Genomic DNA, 15,956 nt, shown 5'->3' with positions numbered 1-15,956 from the left:
AGTACACTGCACTAGAAATACATTTCTATTAATCACATAATATCAGTAGTATTTAAGATGCAGAGAGGTTACCAACTAAAGAAAATTGGTAGTTAATAATTTATAAAAACATATGACATGATATTTGCCAGATGGGAGGGTTTGAGGGGCTGGGTGAAAAACGTGAAGGGATTAAGAAGTACAAATTGGTAGTTACAAAATAGTCACGGGGATGTAAAGTACAGCATAGGGAATACGGTCAATAATATGGTAATAACTATGTATAGTGCCAGGTGGGTACTAGTCAGGGGGATCACTTCTTAAATTATATAAATGTCTAACCACTGTGCTGTATACCTGAAACTAATACAATATTGAATGTCAACTGTAATTGAAAACAAAAACCAAAAACTACAATCCTTTGGTGTTCAACGAGTAGATTTTCTTAAAAGATTGTCTCCATGGGCTGTTTTCTAAATTGTAAAGCTATTAGACAATCTCATGTTTAACAAATGGCTGTTTTCATTTGTTGCTCAGACTAATTTCTTCTCATTTGCTACTGTCCTAGACAGACTACTTTCACTTCCCTTAGGTCACCAGCAATGAGAGTCTGGCACCAGTTACTGGCACACCCAGCTATTGGATCATCTGATTGTTATTCCTGGGAATTTGAAACTCTACAAGTCCTAAATTGCTTATTCTTGGTCTCCAACTTTAAGAACAAATTTGTTCTATAAACAGGCTCTTGGGATCCATTATTCTGCATTTAAAATTTGTTTTAGGATGTTAGGCTCCTGTGCAAATGCCGAAAATGTGTGGCTGCTTACAGTAGAGACGGAGGTGGAGTGGGGGAGGGCCTGTCACGGATATCAGATCAGAAACCCATTTCTGCTTCTGCTTCTTGTTCCTACAGGCATAGAGATGCAAAAAAAAAAAAAGTACAAAAATATAGTGGGATACAGTGGAAACAACCCAAAAGTCCTTCAAGTAGTGAATGGATAAAAAAGTAGTATATTCATAAATGGAATACTACTCAGCAATGAAAAGTATGGAACTGCTGATACCTGCAGTAACAAGGATGAACCTCGGATGGATTTTGCTAAGTGAAAGAAGCCACACCTGAAGTGCTACATATGACATTCCATTTATATGACATTTTGGGAAAGGCAAAACAATAGGCCCTGAGGAAAGATCAGTGGTTGTCAGAAGTTGCAGGTGGGAGGAAGTATTGACTACGAGGGGCAAGCATGAGAGATTTTTGGGGTGATGGAACTGTTGTGAATTCTCGATTGTGGGGGTGGTTACATGGCTCTATGCATGTGTCAAACTCATAGAATCATAGAGAATTTTACATGACATAAACTAAAAAAATATAAATAGAAAATTAGGCTAGTGGTTTCCCTTGGAGTAGTGGCTGGGAGGGACCTGGAGGAGGGTGCACCTGGGGTGCTGGACATGTTTTTGAGCTTCATGCTCGTTGTTACATGGCTGCTGTTTGTTCATTGAGGTACATGTACACTTATGGTATTAATACATTTAATGTATATTATAATTCAATACAAAGTAAACAACAAAAGGTAGTGGGAGAGAATTCTAGCCTTCACTGTTCTATGGTCTCCTTCCCCTAATTCTACCCATATTTGTTTATACTATTAGAGATAATAGAAATCACTAGAAAAATCATAGTATGAAACTCCCTGGTCAGGTTTGGAACCTGTTCCTAAAAGTCTCAAGCAACAATACCAGGTTACCTGACCATCAATTCTGTTCACAATACTGTTTAGCAGAACAGGATTTGTTTTGCCAGCCCTGAGGTAATAGTATTTGGGAATGGAGACAAGAGCTGGCAGTGGAAAGTCAATGAGAAAGTAGTCAGTGAGTCAACAGTGACTCTTCTCTTTCTAGTCAAATTAATGGAAGAAAATGTATCTTACCTGAGTGATTTAAGTAATCTTTTCCAGGCCTGTTTCTAGACTCTCCACAATTAATGTTCTGAAGAATTGTTAGAGACTGTGCAGAGATGTATGGCTTATGAAATCACCATGTCTTCCAGTTCCATGTTTAAGGTTGAACTGGGGTAAGTTAAAGTAACAGAGATCTCTGACAAAAAGTAGGGATCCTTAGAAGAGATGAGTAAACATGACTATAGGAACTGAAATATAAATGTTTAAGTCTGTCAAAGATTTCTCTCTAGGTGATGAATAATGGTGGACAGTCTTCTTTCAGTCTTCTGCTACCAACCATAAACACACTCTAGAGCAAGAGGAAGAACAGGAAGTACTGAGTCAAGTATCAGATGCTGTGATTGGTGTTCTGTACACACTTGTGTATTTAACCCTTATAACAATCCTGCAAGGCAGTCATTCGAATCCTATTTAAAATATGGCAAAATGAAGGCTTAGGTTAATCTGTACAAGGGAAGTTGGAACAATTTCAGACTTCTTATTCCAAAGGAACAGGGCATTAACTTTTACAGTGTACTATGTGCTAGCCTCCTATATTCATGATCTTATTGAATAGTCTCAAAATATCTCCATTTTAAAGACAGGTAAAAAAGGATGACATGACTTGCCCAAGGTCAGTTACATAACCAGTAAGAGGCAAAACTGGCATTCAAATCAGGCTCTGAGCCCACAGCCGCATTTTTCACATTTTAGGACTCTGCTGCCAAAGCCAATGGGAGCTACACTGTGTAATTCTGCAGGGAGATAAATGGAATCTTCAACATTGGACTAAGACACCAGATAATTTAAACTTGGGTCAGAAAAGTAACATTTGTGTTTTTCATTGATCTTTCAAATACCTCAATAAAATTTTTTTAAAGATCATCTATATATTTTCCTTTTACATAGTTTAATATATATATTTTAATAAAATCTCTTTACGTTTACTGACATTTACTTCCTATTTTTAATCAGCAATTCAAACTATGAGGGACTAAATTACCCACTAAATTCAGCTCATAGCATGGGAGGAAAAGAAACTGGTTAAGATACTGGATCTTGGGCTTCTGTTTCACCACATAAATTAAGAATCTTGGAAGGTAATTTAGTACTTTAGAAAGCAAATTTTTCTCATTAGTAAAGTCCCCAAATTGCCATCTTTTGAGTTTAAATACTATGAAGTGGTTTAGCAAGTATTTGTTAACCAGAGTATTCTGCTAGAATGGGCTCTGCAAGCTTGCTTCCATTATTTTTTGAAGAGCCCTGGGAAGATATGAAACAGGAAAGCAACCAGAAACGTGTAGTCACGTTTAAGAGGCATTTTTATTTTTGCCAATTTGATATGAAGTATATTAAAAAATAAGGACTATTTCATAAAACATTCAAAATAGTATTATTCTCTGTGTATTAGAACTTTTCCTAATGACTACTGTTCTCCATTTTGGTTCTAAAGAGGATTTTTCTTTGTATGTCACTGACAGTGCTAGGATGACTTATTTTATGGGTCCGTCCTTACTTATTGTGTGACTCTAGGAAAGGACCTTCATCTAAGTCTTTCTTTATCTGTAAAGGGGCAACTAAAACAACATAAATTAAGTCCCAGTGCCTTACATAGTAGAGGCTGAAAAATGAGGGAAAACAGTATGTACATTAGAAAGAATGTGGGCAGAGAGACTTGGATACAAATACCAAGCACTGCTACTTACTAAGTCATCCTGGGCAAGTGATTTCACTTAAGCCTTATAGTGGGGATAGTAACTCATCTTTTTTTAATTAATCAAATGAGAATATACTAAAGTGGCTGTTGCATAGTATTAAGCAATTCATACTTCTATTAATAATTATATACAATCTAGAAAGCTGCACAAAACAGTACAGTTGGCCCTTGAAGAACTTTGGGGGCTAGGAGTGCCAACCCTGCACAGTTGAAAATCCACATGTAACATTTGACTTCCCCAAAACTTAACTAGTTATCTGTGGGGTATCCAGAACCTCCCACAACTACCCAAATCCAGGTCCCTTACATAAAATGGTGTAGATCAATGCATACACTCAACCCTCTGCATTCACGGATTCCCAACTGTCCATCAAAAATACTGTTTTCGATCCATGGTTGGTTGACTCTGCAGATGAGATACCTGAGGATAGGAAGGGCCGACTGCATATTTACTGAAAAAAACCTGCATAAGTGGACCTGTGCAGTTCAAACCCATGCTGTTCAAGGGTCAACTATATTTTCTTACCCCTCCCCCCCAAAAGGAATCACTTAACAAGGACATCATAAAACAATGTAATATATACTTTAACACACAATGGCATCCTTTTATAACCTCTTGATATTTTACATGTGACTAGTAAATATTTCAAAATGGCTTATGCTGAGGTCTTGCTGTAAGGTGATTTCTGGGGCTCTTGAATCATTTTACAATAATTTTCTTCTAGTGTATTTATGTTTGGTTTCAACTTACTATATTTAATATAACACCTATTTTTCTTTCAGAATTCAAGACACATTTAACATATGGATTTTACCATAAAGTTTATTAGCTGTTCTCCTCTTTCTCATAAATGGAATGGATAATGTCAATAATTCTTTACAAACCAGTATTCATTTGTTTCAGAAACTGCAATGAGGAGGTTGTCAAAAATACATATTTAATAAACAACTCCAAAAAAGCAATGGGAAGCTAAACAATATTATTAATATAAAACACCAGAGAAACTGATTTCTGAAATCCTATCTATCTTTCACTAAAATTTCTTGAAATTGATCACCATGAAGACCTGCGTAACTCTAGTGCAGAGCAGCCATGAGAAATGAAAAGTGTGCGGTTTGAAGGGAAACACACACACGAGGCGTCTGCCTATTTGTGTATTAATGAAAGGAGGAGAACTGGAAGGAGAGGCAGAGGACCAAATTCAAACTCAATGACAAGAACAACAGTAACAAAAAAAACTAAGAAACAAAACAAAAAAACAAACCAACTAGGAACCATTTGAAAACTTTTGTAGAAAAGAGGAGAACATGCTCATACTTTTACTTATAATCTAAATTTCCCTAAAGGTTTCTTTCCATAACCATCATACCCCATTTTCAGTTCACATGATTAAGGAAGATAAAGTCTAATCAATTAATATTTAATTTATAAACCAAACAAAAAGTTAAGAGTAGGTGGCAAAAGAAAAAAATATATTTTAAATATATATATGTTCGTGTGTGTGCAACTATGTAAAGAAAATAATTCCCATAGTTACAGAGTTTAGTTAAAGAAAGTTTTATATATATTTATATATATATATATATTTTTTATTATAACAAAATAGGCAGTTATTGTGGGTAAAATATTCATTAAAATCTGATCCCTAAGAATACATTTAAAGTTTTAGACTATGAATTGGACTCCTTTTCCACTGCCATAATAATTACTGCATCACCACTGTAATGTCTGTTTTGTCTGTGTCTATGTCTATGAAATTTTCTCACCCTTATGTGTAAAAGGTGAGCTCCCCTAGCACCTAAACATGGCCTCAATTCAGAAAATGTGATGATCATTATGTACGAACAACTTTTGTAAGACACTATAAATAGTGTCTTACACTATTTATAACATTTGAACATTGTTATCCCTAGCACATGTATTGGAAAAAAAATCTCAAACAATAAGACTTTGAGAAGGACTCTTACGAAAATGAATATCCTTTGTGAAATTATGAAAGTTAATCGACATTAATTTTGAAATTAAAAAACATTTTCCTTATTTGTCTGTAATGAAATATTTGCTTTGATAACAGAAATCAATTGAGAAAAGGACTTGAGAACTAATATATTGGCCAAACCATGCTATTAAAGGTAAGCGTGCATTGTTGCTCAAAGTTTACTAAATCATTGATTAAAATCACTTTTCTTTCATTTATATTGAAATTTGAAAAGAATGTATATAAAGCTTTTCTGAAAATCTTTTAAAGTTACTTTCCCTTAAACATTAAGGAATTTTACCACGATTTCCCCATCTCCCCAAATCCTTAATAGCTGGTCAAGCCATTTCATCTTCAATTCTGAAAAAATGGCCACAACCCAATAGTGACATAAAATAATACAGATGATACAACTTGAAGGAGATACTAGATGTCAAAAATAAGTGCAACTGCAGACCATGATGAGTGGGATGATTTAACACGGAAGGAGTATTGAAGACAGACTCCAGAAGGAAAGGGCAAAGAAATGTCAAAGAAAATGCGATTGTGGAAAAGAGAAACAGAAACATCAGTCCTCATAACTTTTCTTTTGCTGGAACCCAGATGTAAGGACCAGACTGTTCTTCTATGATCTGCTTCACTTGGTTGTAAATGTCTTCCAGCGTATCTCCCTGCACAATTGCTGTAATGATAGAAACAAAATCAGAAACCTCCAATAATTGTCTATCTTCACAATTAAAATTATTGGTGAAATAGAAGTTAAACCTTAAAAATAGTTATTCATCCAGGAAGAAACACCATTTATGTATTGTTTGTTCAGAAAAATCGCTCATTTCATTAATTTTCCTATTTGTAAAATATAAAATTTTTTATTTTAAAAATTGATCAAAAAGTGAGATTTGGTGACTTTTACTTTGTTATGTATTTGGGAAATACACACTTGAAGTATTTAGAACAAAAAGGGCATCTGTCTGCAACTTACTCTTTTTAAAAAGTTTTTTAACAGTACAGAGGTCTTTATTTTTTCACACCTATCATGTCATGAATTCATAGGGAGTGGGTTCCAGCAGCTCAGGCTCCTTTCCACTGGTTCTCACAAAGTGTGCTCCTCTGGGTGGAGCAGGCTGGCATTTTAGTTGAACCCTGGTAACTTTCCCTTTTTGATCCTTTTCCTTCACACGCTTCAGGAAGCTATCTCGGCTCTTAGAGTGCTCAATATGCTCAACACGTACATTTCATTCTCTAGGCAAGAACCTCGCCCTTAACTTGTTTGTTTACAACAATGCCAACCACATGCTGGGTAACCTTGTGGCCCCTTCCAGTTTTGCAGTGGGAACATTTGGGGGCATTCCTTTTTGAACAGTGCCCATTCCCTTGATGTCTGCAGTTATCACCTTTCTTGTAGATTCGCACGTATGTGGCCAAAGGAACAACTCCATGGTTACTAAAGGGCCTAGAGAACATATAGCGGGTGCCTCTCCTCTTTCCCTTTGTGTTGGTCATTTTGGTGAATTACTGGAAGATGGTGGTTCCAGCTGAAAAGTGCAACGTACTCTTCTTTAATGTTTCAGAAAAAAATTATAAATGTGGCAAAATGTTAGCATTTGGGGAGTATGGGTTAAGAATTTATAAGAATTGCTGGTACTATTCTTGCAGTTTTCCTGTAAGTCTTTATATATATTATATAATATATATATTATACGTATTATGTATATTATGCAACCATATATATAATACATATATATAAGCACACGGGTTACAATACCATGGCACTTAATGGTATTTAGTATTTAGTGTGAACACCAAATATAAGCTTATTATTTCAACCAAACAAATAACAATGATAAAAAAACCTGTTCAAAGATACCTAAGGAATAATTTTTTTTTCAAAGGACAAATGAATGAGAGATTTGGGAATTGCTACCCAGTCTTTTCTTTTTAAACAAAGCAAATGGATCAAAATTTATAAAGGATAAGAGAAAAGCGAGTTTCATAGAAGAACTCAAGTCTGAGTCTGTTTTTCTCCAGTCAATTATGAATTATTCCTGTACATACTGTGCTAATCAACGACCCAAGAAACACAAATTTCAAGATTCCTCATCACCCCTGCTTAGGTTAGATGAATTATGAAAATGACAGTAATAATTACTAACAGATGTGGGCACAGTTCAAAATCCATTTCAATGGTCAGTTCATACGGCTCCAAAGCAAAATTCTATCATAAGGTACATAGCCACATGATGCCAACCTGTGAAATGTTCAGTAAATTCTTGTTCCAGTTTCATGGCTCTCTCAAATGTCTTTCTGGCTTGTTCTTCTGTTAGACGCTTATTCATTTCCCTATATAAATAAAATTAGAAATTGGTAATTACTACATTATAGTAATTCTTGAAGAAAGATGACAAAGGAGAGGAGACACATAAAAGTATGAAAAGTTGAGCTCTGCTGAGACTATGAATGTCATTAAAAACTAGATTAAATCACTGAATATATAGCTTTATACTTGGAATGACAGAAGCGTTTCAACACATCTTTGCACTGGTTCAAGGCAGCTAAAAATTTTAAGATTGACAGTTTTGACTTTGATGACAATATCATATCAAAATGACTTACAGATCTAACTACCAATTTATAGATAATAAAGGGAACACACTGACATATTAAGCAACACTATATAAGAAGGCAATCAGCAAAATATAGTCTGGGGAAAACTGCCAAAGAAATGACTTAGTTTCTTTAATAAATAAATAGAAAAAAAGAGTTCAAGTTCCAAAAAAGGTCTGTTTATGACAATTTGGAACTTGATGCAAATTGAAAAAACATATACAAAACTTATGAAACAATCAGGAAAATTTAAACTATGTAATGATATTATAGAATTATTAAGTGTAACATCATAGTGATGTTTTTAAAAATAAATTCTTATCTTTCAAATATATACTGAAATATATGGATGAAATCATATAATGTCTGGAGTTTGTTTCAAAATAATCTGGAGTGGAGTGGTAAGGAGGTGGAGGGAAAGATGAAACAAGATTGGTCATAGTTGATAATTACTGTTGCAGCTGGATGATGGGTACATGTAAGTTTGTTCTTAAGAGGAAAAGCTTTCAATATTTCACCGTTAAATATGTTTGCTTTCACATTTTGTAGATGACTATCAGATTAAGAAAATTTCCTTTTATTCAACTTTCCAAATGTTTTTGTCATGAATTGATGTTAGTTTTATCAAATGCTTTTTCTGTGGTTATTAAAATGATCATAAGCTTTTATTCCTAAAATTTGTTAATGTGGTACACTACAATGAAATTTAAAAACTGGTAAAATATACATAAAAGTTTAAAAACTGGTAAAATATACTAACATAAAAGTTTAAAAACTGGTAACATATACATAACATAAAAGTTACCATTTTAACCATTTTTACATGTACAGTGGCATTAGTACCTTCACATTGTGCAACCATTGCCACTATCCATCCCTATAATTTTTTCATCTCGTAAAACCAAAACACAATACCTATTAAAAATAACGCTCTATTCTCACCTCTCCCCAGCCCCCATTATACTTTCTGTCTTTATAATTTTGAGTACTTTTAGTACTTCGTATAAGTGGAATCATATGGTATTTGTCTTTTTGTAGCTGGCTTATTTCACTTAGCATAACGTCTGCAAGGTTCATCTATGTTGTATACCATGTTGCAGAATTTCCTTCTTTTGTATGTATATACACATTTGCTTATCCACTCATCCATCAATGAACAATTGGCTTTCTTCCACATTTTAGTACTGTGAATAATGCTACCATGAACATGGTGTAAAATATCTCTTTAAGACTGCTTTCAATTCTTGTGGGTATATATCTAGAAGTGGAATTGCTGGATCATATGGTAATTCTATTTTTAATTTTTTGAGGAATTGCCATATTATTTTCCATAGAGTCTGTACCATTTTACACTCCCACTAACAGAGCACAGGAGTTCCTATTTTTCCACATCCCTGCCACATCCTAATAGGTATGAGGTGGTATCTCAATGTGGTTTTGACTTGCATTTCCCTAATGCATAGTGATGGTAAGCATCTTTTCATGTGCTATTTAGTCATTTGTGTATCTTCTTTGGAGAAATGTCCATTCCAGTACCTTGCCCAGTTTTGAATTGGGTTGTTTTCTTGTTGAGTTTTAGGAGCTCCTTTGTATCCTGGATATTAATCCTTTATCTGATATATGATATAATGTCCTTCTTGTTGCATGTAACCTTTTTAAGTCTATTTTGTCTATTAGTACAGCACTCCTGCTCTCTTTTGGTTACTATTTGCATGGAATATAGAGAGGGTGCCAAAAAAATGTATACAAGTTTAAGAAACGAAAACTGTATTAAAATTGTAATACTCAATATATACCGATAACAAAAGATGAACACAAGTCACATGTGACTTCTGCAATTACAAGAGGTGCTCAAAGTGGTTACCATCAGCATCCAGATTACAGCAAACTACTGCTTGAGCAACATTGACCAAAGTGTCCACTTGTATACATTTTTTGGGGCACATTTGGTATTTTACCATCCTTTTACTTTCAACTTTGGATCTCATGTGTTTTATCTTTTTATTTTATTTTTTTTAAATCTTTTATTTAAGTGTGGTTTTCCATCAGCTCCAAGTCAAGTTGTTTTAATCTGGTTGTGGAGGGTGCAACTCACAGTGACCCATGCAGGGATTGAACCAGCAACCTTGTTAAGAGCACAGCGCTCTAACCAACTGAGCTAACCAGCCACTCCCAAACTCTGTCTTTTGATTGGAGAGTTTAATCCATTTATATTTAAAGTAATTACTGATAAGGACTTCTGTCATTGTGCTGTTTTCTAGATGCCCTATAACTTTTTCACCCCCTCATTTCCTCGATTCCTATCTTCTTTTGTGTTTAGCTGACTTTTTGTAGTGAATGTTTAAATTCCTTTCTCATTTCCTTTTGTGTATATTCTAGACATTTTATTTGTGGTAACATTTAACATCCCAAAGTTATAATAACACGAATGTGAGTTTATTAAAACAAGTTTAACTTCAGTAACATAAAAAAATTCTGCTTATCAACTCTGTCCCCACCCCGTTCACTTGTTGATGTCACAAATTTAGATCTTTGTACATTGTGTGCCCCGAAACATATAACCAATAATTCTTTTAAATGCATTAGTCTCCTAAATTACGTAGAAAAAAGATTTGGAGTTAGAAACCAAAGTTACAGTAATCCTAGCTTTTACACTATTTATTTTTCTTTAAATAGTTTATTAGTTTCTTAAATCATGCAGAAAACAAAAATAAGTTACAAATGATCGTTAAACTAGCTTTATAACTGCCTATGTATTTACCTTTGAGATATTTATTTCTCCACATGGCTTTAAATTACTGTCTAGTGTCCTTTCATTTTGCCTTGCAGGACTCCCCTGAGCATGTTTTTGTAGGGCAGGTCTAGTGGTCCACAAACTCCTTCAGTTTTCGCTTATTTGGGAATATCTTAAAGTCTCCCTCATTAGCAAAGGACAGATTTGTCAGATACAGGATTCTTGGTAGACAGTTTTTTTCTTTTATTGGTTTGAATATATTGGCCACTGTCTTCTGGCCTCCGAAGTTTCTTATGAGAAATCTGCTTATAATCTTATTGAGGATCCCTTACATGTGATGATTCACTTGTTTTACTGCCGTCAAGATTCTCTTTGACTTTTGAAAATGTCAAAAGTCCCTCCTCCCTTCCAATTTGTCCACCTTCAGGTGTTTCAGTGCAAGGATCTCTCAGATGTGTTTGTGTGTTAAGCAGGGAATCATTTGTTGAATTATAGCTATTTGACTTGTTACTTCAAAGGGAGATAACAGGGGTACCATTCATGCCACCATGCTTCTGATGTCACTTATTATTCCTTCAAATATTCTCTGCCCTTTCTCTCTCTCTTCTATTTTTGGGACTCCAAGATGCCTTTCTGTCTGCTTGATGGTATCCCACAGGTCCCTCAGACTCTGTTCATTTTTCTTACTGCTCATCAGCCTGTATAATGTCCATTGTTCTATCAAGTTCACTGATTTTTCTGCCTTTGAATCCCTCTAGTGAATTTTTTGTTTCAGTTATTGTACTTTTCAAATCCAAAATTTCTTTTTGTTTTCTTTTTACATTTTCTATCTCCTTATTGATGTTTCCATTTTGTCCACAAATCGTTTTCTTGACTTTCTCCACATCTTCCTTGAACTCAATGAAAATATTTAAGACAGTTGTCTTAAAGTCTTTGTCTAGTGTATCTGCTGTTAGGTCTTTTCCAGGGACAGTTTCTGTTGATTTTTTATCTTTTTTTTTTTTTTTTAACTTTTATTTATTTAAGTGTGTTCTTCCAGGACTCATCAGCTCCAAGTCAAGTAGTTGTTTCAATCTAGTTGTGGAGGGCGCAGCTCAGTGGCCCATTTGGGGATCGAACCAGCAACTTTGTTAAGAGCACTGCACTCTAACCAACTGAGTTAATTGGCCCCCCGCCCGATTTTTTACCTTTGAATAGGCCATACTTTCCTGTTTCTTTTTAATGCCTTGTGAACTTTTTTTGAAAATTGGAGATTGGAATGTTATAATGTGATAATGTCAGAGCTAAAATTCTTCCTCTTCCTAGAGTTTTTTCTTTTAATTGTAGGATACCTCCATACCAGAGATCAGCCTCAGGTAGACACTTAAGAAGGACTTCTCAGGTCTTTTATGAGCCTGTGCCTTTCCCTGGGCATGTGTGGTGACTTTCTAAATTCCCCCATATATGTGAATGCCCTAGTCTGGCTCCCAGATGAGGAAAAGAGAAAGTAAAGGGGTGGGGAGAAAAGCACTGACGCTTAACTCTCTAGAAGTCTCTTCAGCCTGGGGTAGGGCGCGACAATGGCTCCCTGCATCTGTGTCTGCATCTCTACAATCAGAAGCAGCAATCAGCTATTAGAACACAGATCCCCAATTGTGGAGGACAGGGTCCTTATTGCCCACCTTGGTTCCACACTTTTTGTGCAAAGTGCTCAAGGAATGTGTGCACTGCTGCCTGCTATGGGGCTATATAGTAGCTGTTACCATAATTAGAGCTGAAATCAACCCACGTCAACTGTTCGAACCTTCCCCTAGAAGTTGCAAGTCTTCGATAGATTCCCGAGTTCCAAAGAGTTACAGCACACAGATTCTGCAAATCCAACTGTTGTCGAGGTGGGGAGATGGATTGCTGGGTGCTTCCTACTCTATCTTATCTCTTGCTCTACCGCTGATTAATTATAAATGTTAAACTATCCTGGCATTCCTTGAATAAACCCAACTTGATTGTTATATTTTATCTAATTAAAAAATTGTTGGATTCAATTTGCACATATTTTGGTATGGATTTCTGCATCTATATTTATGTTAAGCCTGGATTGTCTTTTTCATTTCCTGTGAAGACTTTTTCAGGTTTTGGTATTAAATGAATGCCCATCAAATTAATTGAAAAATGTTTGTAAAATTGGTATTACTACTTAGCTTTTGGTAGAATTCATTAAGTCCTCTCGGCCTCGTGTTTTATTTGTGGAAAGGCTTTTCATAACAGAGTCAAGTTTGTTAGTAGGTACAGAACTAGATTTTCTATTTCTTTTGAAGTGTAACTTTCAAACATAGGAGAAAAATATAAATGTATAGCTTGATGAATTTTCACTAACTTATCCTTACTGTGTGTTTAGTACCTAGATACAGAACATTACAGCTGCAACTCAGAGTCTGGGTGTGCTCACTCTCGTCTTCTACCCTCAAAGAGTAACCTCTATTTGACTTCTAGAAGCAATTATTAATTTTAATATAATATAGAATATGTATACATACAGAATATGTATAAATGGAATCATAAAGTATATATCCTTTTAGGTCTGGATTTATTTTTTTACTCATGTTTGGGAAATTCTTCCATATAGCCACACCTCGTTTTATTGTGCTTTGCTTTATTGTGCTTTCCAGATCATTGCATTCTTTTTTTTTACAAATTGAGTTTGTGGCAACTTGGTGTCGAGCAAGTCTGCTGGTGCCATTTTTCCAAGAGCACATGCACACCTTGTGTCTCATTTTTGGTAATTCTCATGTTACAAAGTGTGATCAAACAATACAGTGAATGATTAAATTATGTATTTACAATGTATTACAAAATGTAATACAAAAAAATGTATTATAGAAAAAGACACATTGCCATTAATCCTCCTCAAAATACTCCCCCTTGCTTTGCAAACACATATCACATCATTCTTGCCACTTTCTGAAGCAGTTCTGCATGTCCTCTTTCATGAGTGTCTTTAGTTGTGCTGTTGTGGCTGTGCTGATGTTCTGAACCATTTTGACTTTGGGGAAGAGCCAGAAGTTGCACAGTGCCAGATCTGGTGAATAAGGTGGATGACACACCATAATGTTTTTATTTGATAGAAATTGCTGTATACCAGAAACAATGTGTGAACGGAGGGTTGTCATGATGGAGGATGATTTACGGCACACTTTAAAACATTTTCTCTCAACCGTAGCTCACACCTGATTGACTGCACTGAACAAGTTGAAACTTGTCACACACTGTTACTAAGGTTTGATGTGCCTCTTCCCATATTGAAGAGCCCTGCCTTTCCGTTGGATGGCACTCGGCAGCAGCATTCGCCATATTTTGTGATCGCAGTGGAAAGACTCCATGTCACACATCACTTCTGGTACGACAATTTCTGTCAAATAAAAACATTCTGGTGTGTCCTCATCTATTTTATTCACTGGATCTGGCACCGTGTGACTTCTGGCTCTTTCCCAAAGTCAAAATGACCATGAGAAGTAAATGTTTTGAATTGATTCAGGACATCGAGGCAGCCACGACAGCCCAACTGAAGACGCTCATGAAAGAGGACTTCCGGAACTGCTTCAGAAAGTGTGTTCGAAGTGAAAGGAGTATTTTGAGGGGGATTGATGGCAATGAGTCTTTTACTGTAATACTTTTTTTTAAACATTCACCATATTTTTTTATCACATCTCGTATCTACACCTTTTTCATTATTATTGTTTGTTGTGGTGATCTGTGATGTTACTATTTCAATTGTTTTGGAGTACCATGAACTGCTCCCTTATAAGATGTCAAACTTGATCAATAAATGTATGTTTGTTCTGACTGCTCCACCGACTAGCTGTTACTCTGTCTCCCTCTCGTGGGGCCTCCCTAATCTCTGAGACACAGCAATATTGAAATGAGGTCAATTAATAACCTTACAATGGCCTCTAAGTATTCAAGTGAAAGGAAGAGTCATGTCTCCCACTTTAAATCCAAAGATAGAAATGATTAAGCTTAGTGGGGAAGGCATATCAAAAGCTAAGAAAGGCTGAAAACTACTCCTTTTGTGCCAAACAGTTAGCTAAGTGGTGAATGCAAAGGAAAAGTTCTTGAAGGAAATTAAAAATGTTACTCCAGTAAACACACAATTGATAAGAAAGCAAAACAGGCTTATTGCTGATATGGAGAAGATTTTAGTCATCTGGAGAGAAGATCAAACCAGCTACAACATTCCCGTAAGTCAAAGCCTAACCCAGAACAAGGCCCTAACTATCTTCAATTCTATAAAGGCTGAGAGAGGTGAGGAAACTGCAGAAGAAAAAAGTTTGAAGCTAGCAGAGGTTGGTTCATGAGGTTTAAGGAAAGAAGCTGTCTCCTTAACATCAAAATGCAAGGTGAAGCAGCAAATGCTGATGTAGATGCTGCAGCAAGCTCTCCAGAAGATCTACATAGCTAAGATAATTAATGAAGGTAGCTACATTAAACAACAGATTTTCAATGTAGACAAAACAGCCTTATACTAGAAGAAGATGTCATCAAGGACTTTCATAGTTAGGAGTCATTGCCTGGCTTCAAAGCTTCAAAGTATAGGTTGACTTTCTAGTTAGGAGCTAATGCAGCTGGTAACTTTACGTTGAAGCCAATACTCGTTTGCCATTCTGAAAATCCTATGTCTCTTAAGAATTATGCTAAATCTACTCTGCCTGGGCTCTATAAATGGAACAACAAAGCCTGGATGACAGCACGTCTGTTTACAACATTTTTACTGAATATTTTAAGCCCACTACTGCTCAGAAAAAAAGATTCCCTTTACAATCTCACTGCTAGTTGACAATACATTTGCCCATCCAAGAGCTCTGATGGAGATGTACAATGAGATTAATGTTATTTTCATGCTTGCTAACACAACATCCAATCTGCAGCCCACGGATCAAGGAGGAATATTGACTTTTAAGTCTTCTTATTTAAGAAATACATTTCATAAGGTGATAGCTGCCATCAATAGTGATTCCTCTAATGGA

At 35.5% G+C, this 15,956-nt stretch overlaps 1 protein-coding gene across 23 annotated transcripts in view; it reads right to left on the bottom strand.

Moving 5' to 3' along the window:
- Positions 1-4,444: 4,444 nt before the first annotated feature.
- Positions 4,445-15,956, bottom strand: part of DLG1 (discs large MAGUK scaffold protein 1) — a 241,839-nt gene continuing 230,327 nt past the window's right edge. For all 23 annotated transcript variants that reach the window (XM_019723532.3, XM_074329838.2, XM_019723561.3 and 20 more), the window contains 2 exons: positions 7,867-7,958; positions 4,445-6,300 (listed from right to left, as the gene is read on the bottom strand). In XM_019723532.3, coding sequence (XP_019579091.3) covers positions 6,194-6,300; positions 7,867-7,958 — 199 coding nt within the window. In that variant the 3' untranslated portion in view covers positions 4,445-6,193. The remainder of the gene's footprint in view (positions 6,301-7,866; positions 7,959-15,956) is intronic.

The sequence above is a fragment of the Rhinolophus sinicus genome, chromosome 17, assembly GCF_057876585.1.
Source record: "Rhinolophus sinicus isolate RSI-liver-muscle chromosome 17, RSI-T2T, whole genome shotgun sequence".
NCBI lineage: Eukaryota > Metazoa > Chordata > Mammalia > Chiroptera > Rhinolophidae > Rhinolophus > Rhinolophus sinicus.
Note: the sequence above shows the minus strand (reverse complement) of the source record. Positions and strands in the feature narration are given on the sequence as shown.